Source organism: Aspergillus ambiguus (assembly GCF_047715705.1).
Source record: "Aspergillus ambiguus strain CBS 117.58 unplaced genomic scaffold BDV59scaffold_6, whole genome shotgun sequence".
Taxonomy (NCBI): Eukaryota; Fungi; Ascomycota; class Eurotiomycetes; order Eurotiales; family Aspergillaceae; genus Aspergillus; species Aspergillus ambiguus.
In genome coordinates this window covers 871148-889932 of record NW_027395519.1, presented here as the reverse complement: position 1 = coordinate 889932, position 18785 = coordinate 871148, and the positions used below count along the sequence as shown (strand labels likewise).

Here is an 18785-nt window from a genome sequence, read left to right as displayed (position 1 = left end):
GGAAAAACCAGGCTTGGCGTTCTGTCGTCACGTTCCGCCCGCGACAACTTTTTTTTTCCCGGACGGTCTATATCTCTCCTCCACGTCGGTGGTAACCGTCTACTCGTCGTGTTCGACATGCCGTCATTTGCGGAGGTGAGTGCTTTTTCGCGATTATCTGTCGTCCGGATGCTACATGCCCCCCGTCGAGCTGTTTCATGCAAATTCGTTCCTCACTAACTCGTGTATACAATCAGCGTCCGCGCTCGTCGCAAGAGGCTCTACTCCGCCTGGAGAAAGGCACCGCATCCCCTACCACCCAGATCTACGAGGCGGCTCAGATCATAGGTCTGAACTTGTCGCTATGTGCGAGCCATCCTCAGATCAACCGGACCCCTACTGCCCCTCTGCACGCTGCACCGAAGGAAGAATGGGTTCTCCGGTGGTTACTGAAGAAGCTTAAGACCGGGAAAAACTATCGTGTCGAGCCGGCCTCCTTCCTCCTGTTAAGACAACTCATCGACTTGATTCCGACGAAAACGCTGGCGACGACACTGAAGGATCAGAGATTCCTGTCAATTTTGAACAATGTGGTCGCCGACTTGGAGGATGATATTTTCGTTGGACTTGAAAACGGATCGACTGAACTCCTCCCGTCGGACTCAGAATCCAGTAGGACGCTGAGCGAATCACCGAATCAGACCGGAGACCAAAACAAGAAGGGTACAAAGAGAAAGCGTGTCGGGGCCGACGACCAAGATGCTATGGATATCGATGAACAGCCCCGTACGCCCACGTCGTGCTTCCTGACCTTTATCCGTGCCCTGGACTGCCTTTACAGCTTGGTTGCCTTCCTCGGTCGGAGCGTTGGGGTCGAAGATGCCGCCATCTCGCATCTAAAGCATGCGCTCAAAGGCGAGCCTCAGTCGGCGGCCGTAACGCTGGGCAAATCGTTCTGGATCGCTGCCGTGGCTACCTCGCAGTTTTCCCACGCGCGCAAAACCACCGATTTGCAACATCTGCTTTACGTGTTCCCGGCTATATTAGAACTCTGGGAACTAAGATCCAATCGTTTGGTCGACTCCGACAGTGGTGCGGGCAATGTATGTGGTTTAGAAACGATTTTGATGGCTGTGGGTGTGCTAATAAGTTCATCAGGAATGCTTCGCCAAGTTCTGCTTCAGGCCCGCCTTGCAACTGCAATCCTGCGTACGATCGATCCAGCTCGACACTGATGAGCGGGCTCAAGTCCTTCAGGGAGTTGAGCGCTTGGTCGCACTTCATGTCGTTATCCCCGCGCGGGTAGCATTTTTCGACAGAGGCGGATCGGGCATAGACTATTCCGCCAACGAACCAGACTGGAGCCCAGTACAGCCTGTTTCGGATGCTTTTAGACCGATTCTTTTCGGGCCGGAAGCTAACGGGACATCCAACGAACACGGCAGTGTGAAGAAAGGGCCATTGAAGGTTTCGGAGCTTCTGCCCGACTGCTTCGACATTGCTTGTCGCTCCGTACCCCGAAATACCTTTCGACGGCAGACGCACGAGGCCCCTTGGTTAGAGACATTGTTTGTGGCTGTAGCCGAGTTGGCGTACTCCTTGACGAAGGCCGAAAATTCCACATCATATTTTACTCAGTTTGTCGGCATCTTAGAACGCCTTTTCCGTGTCGTTCTCGCTCGGAACGTGCAGCTGTCTTTGCACACTTTGCTCACACATGCTGCGTATACTGGGCTTCTCAAGGACGGATTGGCACAGGTCCAGTGGGGATTGACTGCGCTACTTATCGAGCTGGGTGTGGACATCTTCCTGCCGAACTCTGGCCTGGATGATTCGTCCAAGCTGCTCAATGGTTTGCTTGAGAAGATCTTGTTGCATTGGCGAAGTGGGCCATCTGATGCTAGCTACGCCACTATCAAGCGTGGAGTTGTGATCCCTCTTCTACACGGATTCATGGCTGCAAGAGATCTCCCGACGCTCATGGAGCTGTGGTACGGACAATTGATCGATATAGAGGAGGCGCGATCTGGCAATGACAGTTTGACACACTTCGCCGTATGGGAAGATGATGACGTGTGTAAGGTTTACGGTGAATTGATGCGAAGTCCCCTTGCTACCGCGCATGCTTCTATGCAGATGCGGGCTGCTGCTGAGGAGATCAAAGCCGATGATGGAAAGATCGCTGATACACCTGGCGCTTATGCGCAATTTGTCATATTGGAGGCTGGCTTCAGGAACCGCAGTTTGAGTCCCGCGGATTCCGCCCATAACTTGCAATCTATTGTTGGGACGCTGACTTCGACCCTGTCCTCCAAGCAAGCGCTCCACTGGCGATGGCGGCTGTGGAGATTTGTTCGCGATCTGATCGCAAATAACGTGCAATCAACTGACAGCAACATCGGCGACATGATCAAGAATCTTGTGGATGTTGCCGCGCAAGCTATACGCCGCCATCAGAAGGATAATATGGCAAAGCGCAATGCAACAATAGAGTGCTTCGAAGCCTATCAATTTGCACTTGCTATTGCGAAGCTGTCTGCCGACTCCGGTCACATGGGCAAATTCAACTCGCTCACGAAAGATGTCGAGAAGTTTATCCAGTCAAGCACCGCGAAGGAGGCTTCACGGTCTATGGCGTCGCCATGGGACGGCCGTGTCGATAGCCTCAGCTCTACGACAGACCTGGCCCTGGCTTACTTCCTGACACTTGTACGTTCCCCAGGTCTCTGGGTGAGCATCGACACCGAGACCCGGCGCTCTCTCTTTGGACATATTCTCTCCTTGGCAACTTCACAATGCCACTCTTTATCCACTCTGGAGGTGCCCTCGTCGAGTGCTAGATTTCTGCAAGCATGGGTCAGCGTTTCCTGCCATGAGTACCTCCTAAATACTCCCTCAATTGCAGGCGATCTGATCAGCGTTCTTTCAACCCGGGTCAAGGATGATAAGGCCAATCGAAAGCTACATATCGAAAGTCTTCAGAGGATTCCTGCACCTCTCGTCACGCGGCGCCAGAGGGGAAGCTTATTAGATCTACTGCAAGCGGTTGTCTTACAAGAAGACAGCACTCCTGAGGTTACCGTCGGCATTTTGTCGCTGATGGCCAAGTTGGCCGACATGCCCAAGTCATCAGCGACCTTGACTAGTGACTGGGAGCCGATGTGGAATGTCGCGAATGCTGTCACGCTTCGAGGGACCGAGATAGACCTTCAAATTATGAAGGCTTTCAGGAGACTGCACCGAGCCGTTGTCGCGAAGCTTCTTGTGTCGTCTGCAGAGGATTGTCGCAAGCTATTCAAGAAGCTTTATCGCAAGGTCTCTGGCAAAGCTTCCAAGCTCCGGTCCATCGACCGTGATTCCATGGAGTGCTTCTTCCTTCGAATCTCCTTGTCACAGCTTTGGATCCATCGTGGAAGCCTTTCTGGAGTATTTGATGAGTCCGAACTGGCTGCTTGTCGCCGGAAAGTCTTTGAACTTATTGTGGCCGAGGTTAAGGCGGTCAAGGACCAATGCAAAAAGCAGAAGCTTGAGGAGACGATCACTTTAATCAAGACCTTGGACGCGTTGGAGGACTTTGAGGACCTGGCCATGGATCATGCGGAGGTCGAGAAGTTCCTGTCCAAGATCGAGAGCTATGTTGAGAAGTCCGTTGATTCTGACTCCAGCCTGCGACGGCTCATTCGGCGTCGCGTCCTGGCCGGTCGGTCGTCAGATAGGAGCATCACCTTGCCCGTCATTCAATGCGCCGAGACGCTTCCTCTCCACCATATGTACAGTGACGAGCAACAGGCCTTTGTTCGGTCAATTGGTGCAAGACTCCAGAGTATGCCGGTGGACGGTTTGACACGCGTTGTCAAGGATATCGAAACGCTTGGGTTTGATAACAGCAACGCCCAGTATCATCTCCTGATCGCTGGGCTCGCCGTCGCCTCGATGACTCCGATTGAAGACAAGGAGAGCGCCACTGGGAAAGAGCTTTCTCGGCTGTGCACTGCCGTGACGGAATCGCTTCCACGTAGTGCATCTATCGAGCATTTCACCTTTGCCACGGAATGTTTGGACATACTGCTGCGAAACCATACTCGCTGCATCACACAGTGGAACGTTGACAGTCTCCTGGCGGCTGTTGCCGTGTGTGCGTCCAAGGCCGGTCCCCGCATCAACTCTGAATTTTCGGCGACCGTCTACATTCGACTGTGTAGGCTGATGGGGGTGTTGCTTGGGCTGCATCGCCAGAAGCTCGGAGGCCGATTCCATCTGATTCTGCCGGCCATGCAGCGGCTACTCAACTGCCTTTTCGCTCGCACCAAGAAGCGCACGCGTTCCATGCTCCCGAACAAAAGATACGCGCAGCAACCGTACTGGCTTTCCCCGCTTCAGGCCTCCCACGCGGTGCATTTCACCCGCCTCCTTACGTCTCTGTGTGATCCGACGGTGTCTGCTGTGTCACGACCGACGCAGTCCGGGGTGGGTCACGAAGGCTTGACAGACCAGACCAAGAAAGCCAAGCGGATCGCAGGTCAGTACCTGCAATACCTGATCATGGAGTATGCCCAGAGCTCGCTCCGAGGTTCGTTGACTCCCGAGGTGAAGGCGGCGATTATGCCGGGGCTGTATTCCGTGTTGGATGTGATGTCGCGGGAGACGATGCGGGCGCTGAATGCCGGGTTGGATGTCTCTGGACGGGCGGTGTTTAAGGGACTGTACGACGATTACGTGAAGTTTGGCAAGTGGAATAAGGGATGATGATGTACAGTAAAGATCAGTAGGGTACTATATACCACGTGACCCCCATTTTCATTTAAGCTTAATGCTCGTGTCTTCTGCCCCTTTCGATTTCCTTACTCGATCCCATCGAGTCAGCGCCACGATGATTAGATATGCCCAGCCCACCGGCTGCACGCTCACTCGCCCGAGGCCCCTGCAGTGGAGCCCCCCCAGAGTGTCTTATCGCTGATAACGGCGGTCTCTTACTCGACCGAATCGAGCAATGGCCCCTGATGGAGGGTGATAAGGGCTCCTCCTCTGGGTCCGCCGGCCAATTCTATCACGCTTATCATCCCGACTGGATCCAGGATTCTCGTCCCGAGAGGCCATGGAGGCGATCATCATGAGTCCTATCTGCCTCAGGCGCGGTGGTGATTGGACCGGAGCCCATGGACCATGACGGAGAGGCTTTTGCCTATGCGGTAGATGTGATGCCGATATCACTCATGCCAATTCTACCAAGATAAACGGCGTCGGTTTAAAGATCGCTCGGTCCCCAGAGATTTCCCGCGGATGGTTTCGCTGGAACTGTACGACCTGAAAGGATTCCTCGATGCGACGTTGGGCTTGATCGCTTTCATCATTACATCACGAACCTTCAATATCCCCCACCGTCATCGCCCTCTCCCCACCGTTCGATACCTACACATCTACCCAGATCAACATCAAAATGTCTCGGCTCAAGCAATGGGTTGAGAAAATCGAGGTGCCGAATGAGCCCGGATTGACCAACACTCAATTGATGTTGACGAACCATGACTTGCGGCCAGGTGAGAAAGAAACCACCGGCCGACGGATCTCCTCGAGACGCCCGACGCTGCCATTCATTTCCTATGTCCACTGGGAGAGGGAACATAACTGACCGTGTGAAATCTGTCGATTGTTTCGGTCGATGCAGTTGAACCAGAACGTCGTCAATGGAGATGGTGGAACTTTATCGCCTTCTGGATCGCCGACTCATTGAATATAGTGAGTTTGATCCAGCCTCACGGATTCGCTTCAACGGACCACTCACCTCGTCCGTCCCTCAGAACACCTGGATGATCTCTTCTTCCATGATCGTAGATGGCCTGTCTTGGTGGCAGTCGTGGATCTGCGTTTGGGTCGGATACTTTATTGCCGCCTGCTTTGTCTGCTTAACGGGACGCATTGGTGCCGTCTATCACGTCTCGTTCCCCGTCGTGTGCCGGTCGACCTTTGGCATTTGGGGCTCCTACTGGCCGGTATTCAACCGCGCTGCGATGGCGGTGATCTGGTACGGTGTGCAGGGATACATTGGAGGTACGTCGGACTCGTCTTCAGGATCGAATACCCCAGCATTATTAAACAATCTTCAGGTCAATGTGTCACCTTGATGATTCGCTCTATCTGGCCCAGTTATGACAATATCCCCAACTCCATCCCAGCCAGCTCGGGCGTGACCACAAGGGACTTTGTCAGCTTTTTCATTTTCTGGCTTCTCTCTCTGCCCGCCCTCTGGTTCCCCGTCCACAAGATCCGCCATCTGTTCACCGCGAAAGCCATCTACTCCCCGATCGCTGCAATTGCTTTCTTTGCCTGGGCGATTTCCCGTGCAAACGGCCTGGGACCCATCGTCCATCAGTCTCATACCGTGCACGGCAGCACGCTGGCCTGGGCGGTGATCAAGTCCATCATGAGCTGCCTAGGCAACTTCGCCACGCTGATTGTGAACGACCCGGACTTCTCGCGGTTTGCCAGAACACCCAAGGATGCGCTTTGGTCGCAGCTGTTCACCATCCCCATCGGCTTCGGGATTACTTCCTTCATCGGTATCATCGCCTCATCGTCTTCGGCGGTCATCTTCGGAGAGACGGTGTGGAATCCTCTCGACCTCCTGGGTAAATTCCTGGATGGGGCCAGCTCCGCTGAGCGCTTCGGAATCTTCATCATCTCCACCGGGTTCGCCCTCGCTCAGCTGGGCACCAACATCTCCGCCAACTCCGTCTCCGCCGGTACGGATTTGACCGCATTACTCCCTCGATACCTGACCATCCGACGGGGCAGCTACATCTGCGCGGCCGTGGGCCTCGCCATGTGTCCGGTACGTTGTCCGTTATCCCGGGTGAAGTAATACACAAGTCTAATCCCCAACGCAGTGGAATCTCGTGTCGTCTTCTAACCAATTTACAACCTACCTCTCCGCCTACTCGATCTTCCTGTCTTCCATCGCTGGCCCGATGATCTGTGACTACTACATTGTCCGCAAGGGCTACCTGCAACTCAAGGACCTATACAGCTTGCGACACGGTTCCCCCTATCGGCACTGGTTCGGCTTCTCCTGGCAAGCATACGCATCGTATCTCTCCGGTATTCTCGTCAACATCGTCGGGTTCGCCGGCGCCGTGGGCCGCAAGGTGCCCGTAGGCGCCCAGTATATCTACAACATCAACTACTTCTCCGGGTTCATCGTGTCCGCCGTCATGTACTACTTCCTGACCCTGGCCTTCCCTGTCCCCGCGACAAGTCCGACATGGAACGAGGTCGACGTGGATGTGGACGAGTTGTCTGTTGCGGATGGCGAGGAAGTCGAGCCCTACACGTCGTACGAAGTGCCGCCGCCGATGAAATCGGAATCCTCTTCCGAGCATAAGGGACCGAAGGCTGGGTCTGCGGCGGTATTCTAATGTTGGATTTGATCTTGATATACTTTACTTCTAATGACCTGTATTTTATTCACCAGACTGGCATGATAGAACCAGACGTGACACGAGAAATGACACTCTTTCCCTGTTTATCTACGGGGACTTTTTATACGATAAATTTGGTTCATTAGACATCGTCACAAATTAGACCTGATTAGTTACATCCTTTAGCGGGTGGTATAACCGCCGTTTGCAAAGATCGTCTGGCCGGTGATCCAGGCGCCATCAGTACACAGGAACCGGACAATGGGCGAGATGTCCTCCACCATGGTCAGACGGTTGCCCATACCGTTGGACTTGTGGAATTCCACCGCCTCGGGGGATTCCTGGGGGTAGAAGAATGCTACAACCGGTTAGCTGCATCTATCCTCAATACTCAATATGTAGATAACTGGGGAGACGTACGGGTGTCCATGGGACCAGGGGCGATGTTGTTGACACTAACGCGACGAGACTGAAGTTCCTTGCAGACACCACTAGCACAAAAGCACAAGAGGTTAGCGACCTTCCACCACCTAGTATGCTGTGGCTACCAGAGACACCTACCGAGTGAAATGTTCCACGGGCGCCTTACTTCCTGCGTAGGAGGTATAGAAGCCCGTGAACGCGCCCAGCAGCGCCGTAACAATGGTGATGATCTTTCCGCCATCGGTGACATGTTTAGCTGCCTCCTTCAGGATGAAAAAGGCGGCCTTGGAGTTGATCCTGCAGGCAGAGGGGTTAGCAAGGCTTCTGTAGCGGGGATTCGCATGCTAGCAGTCGTACGCAAACATCGAGTCGTATTCCGCCTCGCTGATCTCGGTAATGGGCTTCTTGAGCACCTTGCCCACGGTGTTGACGACGATATCGATGTGACCGAAGTCCTTCAGGGTCTCCTGGAAGAGCTTGGTCACGGCCGCGGCGTGGGTCAAGTCGCCATCGTAGAAGGCGACCTTGATGGAGGGGTATTTCTGCTTCAGCTCGGCCTCGAGCTTGGACGCTTCGGCCTTGCTACTGGCCGCGTGGTAGTGGAGGGCGAGATTGGCGCCGACGGCGGCCAGCTCGCGGGCGATCTGAGCGCCGAGGTTCTTCGCACCGCCGGTGATGAGGGCGACTTTTCCGGATAGAGACATTGCTGGAGTATTTTTTCAGCGGGCTGGAGGGATTGATGGGGAATTCTGTTTCTGGGATTATTGGGGGCTTTTATAGCCTGGGTTTGAGAGTCCAGCTGGTTCGAAGCACAGGCTCTGGTTCCTCCCTGTGTAGTACCCAGATTCACATGAGCTTGTAATCGAGTGGTTCGTGGTTCTGGACCATTTTAGTATGCGTTATCCCGTTTGGGATATCAGTACCCACATTGGGGTCCAGTTCACGGCTGGGATTCGCGAATCTGGGGCTGAGTGGGGAGGAAAATCGGAGATCTGACTTTAAGCTGCATCGATAAGCTCCACGGCTGCATCATATATCCACGGCCTCTCGGGAACTATAGCTTGGATTCCCACATTACGTACTAGGGAGAACTCGCAAAAATCCACGTAGTCGATGTCTCTCAGTTAGCTTGTGGGTCGGGAAAATAATATTATTTTCTTCTCGGTCACTCAGTAGCGTAATGCTTTGGGCGTACCGACTACTGAATCTCATCTCCGTCGCATTACGAAGCTCCAAGGAAATGCCCGGGATTCGGGTCCGGCAAAGATTGCCCAGGGACAAACGTAGCACCCGGGAAATAGAGCGTCGAACCGTGTAAAAAGGCAGCATTGCGATCGATCCAGACGACAATCCGTCGGAGCAAACCGTTCAGGCCAAGTGACGAGAGCCCCCCTCGTAGAGCGACAGCCCGTGAAAGACCCCGCATGTGTACACGATAGTTCTCCATACTCCCGAACATGGCTTCATAACTGGCCATCTTGGCGATCGCACCCAATAACGCATCACTCACCGCCTCTGGCGCTTGGCCAACGAGAGCATCGTTGATGGCTCGAACAGCCTCCCACCGGAGATTCAAAAGATTCAGTCTAAGATCGGTGGAATTGGCCTGTACCGATGCATAGTGCGATGCAGATAGCAACAAGATCACGAGGAATAGAGCCGGCTCGGTCATCACGAGCGGAAACCAGCTTGATCGAAGAAGACCACGGTTGCCGGGCTGATCGAGCTCGGGGATGTCAACAGCCATACTCATAAGGTCTTTGTGATTGATCCAATTAATGACCGTTCAATTTCGGGGGTTGGGTTGAACTTACAGTTGTCCACGAGCAATGGCATGTACGGCCTCCACGCGATTGGATATGATCGGAAAGGATCGACCCGCAGCCCACCGAGCGGAGGGGGAATAGTCAAGGGTGGCAGTGGCAGTGATTCCAACTCGTGCAGCCCCTCAACCACTGGTAGCCGGATGCCCGAGCCCTCCGTCTCGATGCATAATGACCGCGCATCCTCTCTCTTCGTACTGAGTAGACGGCTGTGAAACTGCTGCCATTGACGACGCGACACGTGGGAGCGGATTTCAGGTTCCTTGGCGAGTTGTAGAGCGTCTTTAGGTTCTTTCACGTTGATAAACACGAAGTCGTTGCCCATTTCCTTGCCATTGAGATTGATCGCCAGTGTGTGCATGTACTCAACCAGGAGATTCTACCGCCGATGCTCCAGTCCGACCATCGTTCGTCATTGACCACTGGAAATAGTGCAGGGGAAGGAGTGAAACGCCAGCTGGTCAGGCCCTTTGCAAGGCACAGACAGGTGAAGTAATTGGCATCTGAGTTTTCCTGTGGAAATCGAAACCTGATGCTGCAGCTGACTAATCTTAGTGCCTCAGGCATGAGCCATACATGCGATATTGACCAACTCTGATATATTCGTATGGTTCTATATAAACACTACTAGTACTCAGGTAGCAGCGCTGCCAGAAAATAGCAAAATACGATGAGTCCTCCTCAAACAGATCGACCGGCTTTTTACTTCATTTATTAGGATCCTGGTCCCACGGCAGCTCCACACAAGCATAGAGATCTCCCATGAGGACCTGTGAAATCGACGCCGAAAATGACCCCCCCCGAGCCCCTAAACAGCCTCATTTCCACCCGTAATTTTTAGTGACCCCGTGGTTGCCTATCACTTGCATGTGCTCCGCACCACTATACTGCACCCGCCAAGTGTTGGCTAGTCCCCCCCCCCCCCCCCCCCCAAAGGTTTATAACCTCCCACATCCAGGGCATTTTATTTCCAAAACGCGCATTTTTAATACATGAGGGATTTCCCTAAATAGGGCATTTCCCTTCCACTTTTCCTCCGGCACTCGCATCATCAGGCTTGAGTTCGTAGAATTGATCGGATGCGAGACACGAAATCCTGTCTTGTCAACTGCCCACTATCCATTAAAGTCTTCAGCTCCTCAATTTGATCCACTTGTGTATCGTATTGTATCAAGTCATGCTCCTTGCCTTCCGCGAATGATTTCACTTCCTCTCGGTCTTCGAGCCCTTTGACGGTATCTAGCCACCACCGTAAGCCGCAATGCCTTCGCAGCTGGCCGCATGGAAACGAAAGAGAGTCAAAAAAGCCAGCAGAGAGTATCATATGGAGCCACATAGCTCCTGAAGCTTTAGACCATTCAACGAGAGTTGATAACTCCTTTTTCTCGTGTCCTGGCATCTTTTCCTCTTCTTCTTTAAGCACGGAGGTAAACAGGTCTAGATACCTCATATATCTGCTGGTAAATTGGGGAGGTGCTCCATTGCGATAATCCCACGCTTCATTTATTGGCCGATCGCATAGAAGCCACCACGGACCCGAAGCAAATAATTGTGCTGGACCTGCATATACCCACTCGAGGTCGACCACTCCAACAACAGTGAGATCATTGCGACTCTTCACAATCAAGTTACCGAGGCCAAAATCATCGCAGACTAGTTTGAACGGACCATAGTTATAATTCGGCTCAACTAGACCTGGTATCAAGGACTCTAAAATGTCCAGAGACGCGTGTGCGTCACAGGCGCTATATTGGCCAAGAACTGAATTCGGCTGGTCTTTGAGCTGCTGGCGATCTTGGGATAAGATATACTGGAAGTACTCAGTAACTGAGGTAAAGCCTTTGCTCCGATCACCTGTAAATAACTAATTAGTTCACGCTTCATTAGATAAGGTCATATTAAACGCACCGAATACGTTGACACCGCCTTGGTGGAGAATACTATGGGCTTTCCATGTCAAAGGGCGTACCGGCACAGCGGATCCAGTTTGTAGCGTTGGAAGGCTACCAAGTTTGTCAAAATCGATTCGGAACAGCTCCAACATGAATCCAGCCATTTGCCTATAGACACACTCTATGTCGTCGTCACGAATGTCTTCCTTCAGTATTCCTGATTGATCATCTGCGAATATCTCGTCAAGACTTATCCCACCGATAAAGTCCATAAGTAGAAAAGGACCCAGCTCCAATGGATTGTCCTTTGAATATCCCCATGCTCTGATGTCTGGCACGGGAATAGACGTCTCTTTATCAATCAAATAAAGTGCCTCTGCCTCCATCATAATCTTTTCGTCAGCATATTTAAAGCTCACACTTGAGACTCGAGGCAGACGAAGTACCCAGGTCGTATCGTCTTCAAATATAAATTTCTGACAGAGATTGTATGAGCCGTTTAAGAAGCCCCCCTCTATGCGGCATGGAAGTTTACAGGGATGGAAAGTCGATATCCAGGAGCAAAGGCGACCATTGAGCCGAGCCTCATTCACTCTGTCGACCCAGACAGACTCTTCTGCCTTGTGAACGTAGAGAAGACCCGCGTGAGGATACATAGTGCAAAAGCAAAGCCAACAAAGATTGAATAGGTGAGGGCTGTCAGAAGACACAAACCCCTATCTGCAAGGGGTGCAAGTAATAAATCTCCTTGACAGCCAATAGTCAGGAATCAATCCCCGCTACCGCCTGAAATTCAAAACTAGCCACTCTCGAGAAAGGGGCTGATTGTTCCCTCCTATTGGGCAACAAGAATCAGAGGCTGATGCTGGTTTGGAAACGATGCGTCAAGCATCCCTGCAGCATGTTTGAATGTGAACAAGATTCGTTCCGTACTCATAAATTCAATTGTCTAAACCTTTGGAAAAGCGACAATCCATATTTCTACCACTCGTTTCGCGAGGCAAGCTTTGCCGTGCAGCTACGACGTTAAAGCATAAGTGTGCTATCTCTTGCTTCAGCCAGGCCTGTAAAAATGGAGTGACAGCCACAATGGCATCCAGCGCGGCCCTTCCTCAGTCCCTGAATCTCATGACCGACATCAAGGTCAAGGAGTTTTCGAGGCAGAGTGCATTAATTTGAGAAACAAAGACTCGAGATTCTTCAGGCTGCTAGCAACGCCCCTGACCTACGATCCAATGCCTGGGGACTATTGCAAGGTACAACCCGGCTGAAAGGAAATCCCACCAATGCCTTGGACCAGGAAGATATGGACCTGGATCACTCTGCAGCCAATGAACTTATTGTTGAAAATGGAAGTGAGCGCGCTGCCCACGTTAGCATACGGCGCTAGTATTTTCTTGAGAAACCAGATGTCAATAAATATCGATTCGACATCTATAAGTCAGATTATTTCATGACACAGTTGCCCTCATCGGTAGACGACGGTACCCCAGGCTATGATGAGGACAGTCCTACCGAAAACAAGAGCAAAAACGCACTGGATACAAAACACTCCATCCTTCATTTGCTGATCACTGAGTCAATCATCCACAATACTTTTCACAGAGAGTTCACTGCAGTACGGTCAGATCTCAAGTGGTTTGGGTCTCTCCCACATGCCACAATTCTTACAGTGTTGGAGTACTTTGGAGTCCCGCAGAACTGGCTTGAATTTTTCAAGAATTTCCTCGAACCACCCGTCAAGTTTGTCCCGGATGGCCCCAACACCGCAGTACGAACTCGGAAACGAGGCGTGCCCATGAGCCACTCGCTCTTAACCTGCTTTGGTGAAGCTGTTCTTCTCTGTCTGGACTATGCGGTCAACCAGCACACAGACGGCGCACACCTCTACCATCTCCATGACGACTTCTGGTTTTGGGGCCATGAGCCCGCATGCCTCGCAGCTTGTAACGCATTGGTTGACTTCGCCCAGGTGATGGGGCTGGAATTCGACGACGGAAAAACCGGGTAGTCCGTCTAGACAGCAAGCTTGAAGAGAAAGCCAACGGACACACCTACATACAGCAGGATCTCGTCTCTCCTGACGAGCGAAAACCGACCTTCGCTCATTCCCTCCCAAGGGGTGATATTCGCTGGAGCTTCCTGAAGCTCAACTCCCAAGAGGGCCGGTTCATCATCGATCAGGGCGAAGTAGACGAGCGCATCCGCGGCGCCAGCTCTCTGCCTGCAAGAGCGTGTTCTCCTGGGTCCAGGCGTGGAACGGTTATTATGGCCGCTTCTTCGTCAACAACTTCGCCAAGCCGGCCGTATGCTTTGGTCGCTCCCACATTGACATGGCCATATCGACCCTGAGCCGCATCGAGCACAGTATCTTCCCTGATACACCCAACGGCGTCACAGGCTACCTGCAGAAGATGATTGCCGACCACTTCGACATGCACGACCTCCCCGAGGCATTCTTCTTCCCGGTCGACCTTGGGGGTCTAGAACTCCTGAACCCGTACGTGTCCCTGCTTGCGATGCGTGAAGGCATCAAGCAGACACCCGCAGGGCGTCTCCAAAAAGCCTTTCTTGCAGATGCGACAGACTACCAGGCTGCTTTGGAGCATTTCGAGAAGTATGGTCCTGCGGAGGTTTCGGCAATCGCAGAGGCCATAGACAACTCCCAGGATGAGGATACGTTCACGTCGTTGGAGGAGTTCACTCGACACGCAGAGTATAGTTCTCATCTTTTATTCACATACAAGGACCGTCTCCGTGTGCCTGAGGTCAGAATGCCGCAGACCCCGACACTCTGTCAGCATCAAGAGTTGCTAGGTGATGAGGGCTATACTTTACAGTCAATCTCAACTTGCTGGTCGATGATGACGTCCTCCTGGCAGTGGATTGCCGGACTATATCATGAAGGTATGGTGAAACGGTATGGCAGCTTGGCAGCAGTGAACAGGAAGCTTATGCCTATGGGGGTCATTAAGACGTTGAAAGAGGGGAAGTTTCTGTGGCAAGGATGATATCCTGGATAGGAATGTAGTTACGAGTTTGGTCACTTTAATGTCCTGTCTTTTCTGAAGTTGAGCGCTACAGTGGAGTTGTCAATTGCTGAATGATGAGTGGTGGTTCATGATCACTGTCTATACGTCGCCTCAAATGCATCCAGAAGCCTTCGTAAGCGGGTTTTCTCTGCCGCACCACCGAAAATAGTATCTACAGACTTTTGACACATGTTCAGAACATCAACGCGGTTGAGGCGGAAATGCTCCGCCGCCAGAAGGTACTCGTTGGACACTGGACTACAGAAGAAGCCCACGTCGTCCGTCTGCTCTAGGAATCAGCGCTTGTCTGGCATCGAAAATTGCTGCCTGTCAACTGAACCACGGGAAAACTTACACAGAGAACGACAGGACAGTCCTCACGTCTCCAATACCCGAAATGGTGGTCCAGAAAGCCCCCGTCAAACATCTTTGCATGCACATTGCACGAGATGCATAACTCCAGTCCAAGCTTGCGCCGCGCGATCTCACGCTTGATATCCTCGGGGACGTGGATAACATGACCCAGACGGTCGGGCTGGAACGAGAGCAGTGTGTTCAGCTCGGGATGTCCGCCGGATGAGGGCGTCTCTGCGAAATGCACTGTGATCTTGAGACCATGTTCCTTGGCCTTCTCGAACGCGGGGCGGAATACAGAGACATCACCCTTGGTTGGATTACCGCAGATGTCGACAGCGACGACGCCGCACGATTTGTGTGCGATGGCTAGGTCGACGATCTCCATCGCCTCTGCGGCGGTGTGATTGCCCCGGTCAATGCCAAGGATCAAATAGACAGACATTTGAGTTTGGGATCTGCGAAAGCTTTCGATAGTGTCCAGGACGGTCTGGAAGTACTGTTCCCTGGAGAAGGTGGCGGTAGGAGAGGCGCGCGGTATCGTGCGCAGCTCCAGGTAGCACACGCCGTCGTTCAGGAAGTCCTGCAGGACCGAGCGGGTGGAGTACGCTACGCTCTCGAGGTCGTTGCAGAGTTGGTAAATTGACTTGGAGAAGACGGAGAAGAAGCTTCACGACTCACGCGGTTATGTTAGCGTCTCAGCGATAGAAGGAGGAGTTTAGGACTGACGTCTGGAGCGAATAATCCACTTTCCCTGGTGGCATGGTCACCAGCGGATCTTCCACGTCGAAATTCGGGTCCCGCGCCTTTTTCTTGCGCCAGAGTTCGTGGAGGCATTGTCGACTGATACTACCGCTGAGATGTGCATGCAACTAGACATTGTATACAGAGTCAGACATATATTTTCTGTTGGCCTAAGAGGGGAGTGTAGATGGGTGGGGTAAGTGTGATCTACCTCAACTTTCGGCAACAACCTGGTAAATTGCGAGTCAACCGGCTTCGTGACGTCCATGATGCCTTCTAGCTGAAGGAAGATGCTGTTGTCGGGATTTAGGACACGCTATGATGTTGAGGGTTGCGTCTAGGGATATTTAAGCCGGAGAAGGGGAGGAAGTGAAGGTCTAGGGCGCTATCGCTCTTTGTCGTGGCAGAGCAGGTGACCTCAAAGCCCTCACTTATCGCTTTATCGTCGTTGCACTTCTGTGATTCTGTTTAACCAACGAGACCACTGGGTATGAAAATATGGAAGACTAATTATTATAGAACTTTATGGCGTGATTTATCAATTTATCATGTCTGAGTAACAGCTTTCCTTTTCCACCAGAAGGGGTTGCTAAAAAGTATATATCTTTGAACATGATGCTATCCAAACGTACATGCCAACCGAACTTCCTGCCAACCACTTGGCCATAAGGAACCAAACACACCCTTTTCTCAAGAATTAACTTAGTCTTTAAAACTTTGCAAACATTTGTGTTCGCAAAACCACTGACAAGCGATTTCTTACACCGTACGCCGAATTCCCAACCTCTTCAGACATGATTCGGTTGATTTGAAACGAAATGGCTCGATGCCTTGTAATCTGCTGTGCCCCGTCCCGTTGGGACAATTTGGACTACAGATGCCTGCGACAAGTCGCAAAATGTCTCTGTTCGAGGCGTCTAAGCACCCAGAAAGGTCACCTCAAACAACGGTCTCCGTCGAGATACGGGATATAGGCAGCGGCAACCTCAAGGGTGAGCTCGACTGATCTACCCTGGAACCATCAGTACCCGTGTTATCAGAGAAGCAGCAGCCGAGGCATATGTTCGAACCATGCCCTGTTCTCCTATTCGGTGATGCGTCTGTCATCAATGTGCACGGAAAGGTCTCGTCTCCTACCTCGTCTGCGAGCCGTGACTGATCGACTGTCGGCATTCTCCGCTCTTTGAGTTTCTAGAAGCCTGGGCATTCTTACCGACTTGCCGGCCGGGATGCGGCGTTACATTCCATGTACGTATAGAGGATGTTCATTCTTGAGGCTCGGATGCGCGGACCTCCACCGCATATGCCTTGCTGGGTCTTGGCAAATTGCAAATGAATCTTACCACCTCCGCCGACACTGTCGCTTTAGCATCCCCACAGTCGTGGGAAACTGGACAATAGAGTGTCTGGCTTTGTCGAACTGTTTCGTGTAGATTAGGGCTGTGCGATCCAGAGAACGGATCTTATGAAAAGTGGAGCAAATAAATGGCAGATGCGAGTCCGTCCGGATCAAGGCAGATTTGACCATAGCAGGTCAGCCAATACCTGCACAAATATGGACTCCGAACTGGTGCGGTTGTCTCCAGACCATTTCCCCCATACTTTGGGCTAAATGGGAGCCCGTACTAGGATGCCTTTCATGCCGTGCCAGTTCCACCCCTATTAAGAATCAGTGCTAGGTGTAATTAATCAGATGAAGCATGCCAAGTCAAACATGCTCCTATTGACTGGGGAGGGTCTCCGTAATGAGTCCTTGTTGATCTACATAATGCGCGAGGATTGTGAGAGGCGGGGGTGATCAAAAGTTGATCAATAGAAAGTTAACTCGAAGATTATTTTGGGCGGACCAGTCGTCCAGCGGGGTACAACAGCGCATTTGGTTTGTGTAAGAGGGTTCCCGGTTAGAATTGACCTTGGGCGAACTTTTCCTAGGCCATACTCCGTACGTGGAGCGAAAAATGCATAGCCGAGGAATTCCCTGTATAATTCGGTGTTCGCCGTACTTCCGGTGCATGGATTATATTGCTGCATCGAATGGGATTGAAACGGCAACGAGAACCCTGGTAACCCGGCCCTGTGCACAGCCGCCGACCCGCAGTGCGATCCCAGCTGTCCACAGGCCTTGTGCATCGGCTGGGCTTGTTGTCGAAGGATTCCAGAAAGCAACGACGGCTCCATAGGCGTGCTATTTTTAGCAAGTTCCTTGAGGTGAAACAAGGATGCTCATAATGGAAACAAGCGGGTTCCAAGTCACAGACAATTTTATTCGGCGACTGGGACACTGATCCAAACTATCCTGCTCGGTAAATTGATGTATGGGCTAGAAAAGACGACTCGTAATCGCGGCCGTTTCTAATCTCCTTCGGCACAAGGCAATTGAATTGATTCATGTTTCGAATACGGGTGTGGCGCATATAGTCGGTTCGGACCGAGAGTCAGAGGATGGATGAAGGGAAAAAAAAGAAAATCCAACGACTCAAGCTGTTGTCGCAATTGCCTGTGGTGTAAGTATCTGTTTCGTGTGAGATGGAGAAAGGCTCGATACGGGCTAATACGGTGTAGACAAAAGAGTGAGTGATCCGGCCTTCTCAGCCTTGTTGCTGCGGAGGGGTGATCAAAAGGCCGAAATTCCAAGGACAACAATAATAGCCAGAATGGACTGGCTTGTTGGATTATTCCTCTTGCGGCTGTAAACTCCGCATGGATGGATTGTGGAGTGGGCCTTTGCCCTATGCGATGCCATGGATCAGAAACAAGGGTTTGCCGATGGCGCAACAGAATCTTACAGACGCGAAGGGAGCCACGCTGGTATCCCTGTAAGACTTGGTGTACCGACAGTGCGCCCAAGATGTAATGCTCGGGGTCAGAAGGATGAGCGCCGGGATGTCATCCGGTAAATGCAAGGATGTCACTGGGGAAGATATCCCACAGATAGCATCACGCGTCGGAGATGGAATGATTCATGCGAGTTGGATTGCGGAAGCAACACACACACATATCGGGTCTTTCTTGCAGCCAATGATTATATTATGAAGATAAATAAGATCCGCCCACTTCGCAATGAATGCTCGATTAGAATGTAAGTCCGCTGCAGGACAGCAATTAGCCCCAAGGACAAGAGAA

General features: G+C 52.0%; 6 protein-coding genes across 6 annotated transcripts; 3 read left to right on the top strand and 3 right to left on the bottom strand.

Annotated features, from left to right (window-relative positions):
• Window positions 1–117: 117 nt before the first annotated feature.
• On the top strand, window positions 118–4725 carry BDV59DRAFT_199862 (ribosome biogenesis protein URB2; the record flags this gene model as incomplete). Its single annotated transcript, XM_073693446.1, has 3 exons — window positions 118–135; window positions 237–1082; window positions 1138–4725. The coding sequence occupies 3 exons, from the start codon at window positions 118–120 to the stop codon at window positions 4723–4725; spliced, it is 4452 nt and encodes a 1483-aa protein (XP_073550649.1).
• A 315-nt stretch (window positions 4726–5040) lies between these two features.
• On the top strand, window positions 5041–7507 carry BDV59DRAFT_173341 (nucleobase cation symporter-1 family protein). The gene is made up of 5 exons (XM_073688880.1): window positions 5041–5516; window positions 5645–5715; window positions 5778–6027; window positions 6084–6808; window positions 6864–7507. The coding sequence occupies exons 1-5, from the start codon at window positions 5417–5419 to the stop codon at window positions 7389–7391; spliced, it is 1674 nt and encodes a 557-aa protein (XP_073550648.1). The 5' UTR covers window positions 5041–5416; the 3' UTR covers window positions 7392–7507.
• Window positions 7508–7576: 69 nt separating this feature from the next.
• BDV59DRAFT_199860 (uncharacterized protein) lies at window positions 7577–8521 on the bottom strand (the record flags this gene model as incomplete). Its single annotated transcript, XM_073693445.1, has 4 exons — window positions 7577–7752; window positions 7815–7885; window positions 7956–8114; window positions 8181–8521. The coding sequence occupies 4 exons, from the start codon at window positions 8519–8521 to the stop codon at window positions 7577–7579; spliced, it is 747 nt and encodes a 248-aa protein (XP_073550647.1).
• A 259-nt stretch (window positions 8522–8780) lies between these two features.
• Window positions 8781–10121, bottom strand: BDV59DRAFT_145643 (uncharacterized protein). The gene is made up of 2 exons (XM_073687267.1): window positions 9632–10121; window positions 8781–9575 (listed from the first exon to the last, which is right to left on the bottom strand). Exons 1-2 carry the CDS (start codon window positions 9999–10001, stop codon window positions 9040–9042), a joined length of 906 nt encoding a protein of 301 aa, XP_073550646.1. The 5' UTR covers window positions 10002–10121; the 3' UTR covers window positions 8781–9039.
• Window positions 10122–12621: 2500 nt separating this feature from the next.
• Window positions 12622–14543, top strand: BDV59DRAFT_199858 (uncharacterized protein; the record flags this gene model as incomplete). The annotated part of the gene is made up of 5 exons (XM_073693444.1): window positions 12622–12675; window positions 12737–12887; window positions 12942–13478; window positions 13505–13722; window positions 13785–14543. 5 exons carry the CDS (start codon window positions 12622–12624, stop codon window positions 14541–14543), a joined length of 1719 nt encoding a protein of 572 aa, XP_073550645.1.
• Window positions 14544–14588: 45 nt separating this feature from the next.
• Window positions 14589–16055, bottom strand: BDV59DRAFT_173336 (putative adenosine deaminase). Its single transcript, XM_073688879.1, has 4 exons — window positions 15874–16055; window positions 15648–15790; window positions 14920–15586; window positions 14589–14848 (listed from the first exon to the last, which is right to left on the bottom strand). Exons 1-4 carry the CDS (start codon window positions 15928–15930, stop codon window positions 14657–14659), a joined length of 1059 nt encoding a protein of 352 aa, XP_073550644.1. The 5' UTR covers window positions 15931–16055; the 3' UTR covers window positions 14589–14656.
• Window positions 16056–18785: the final 2730 nt, after the last annotated feature.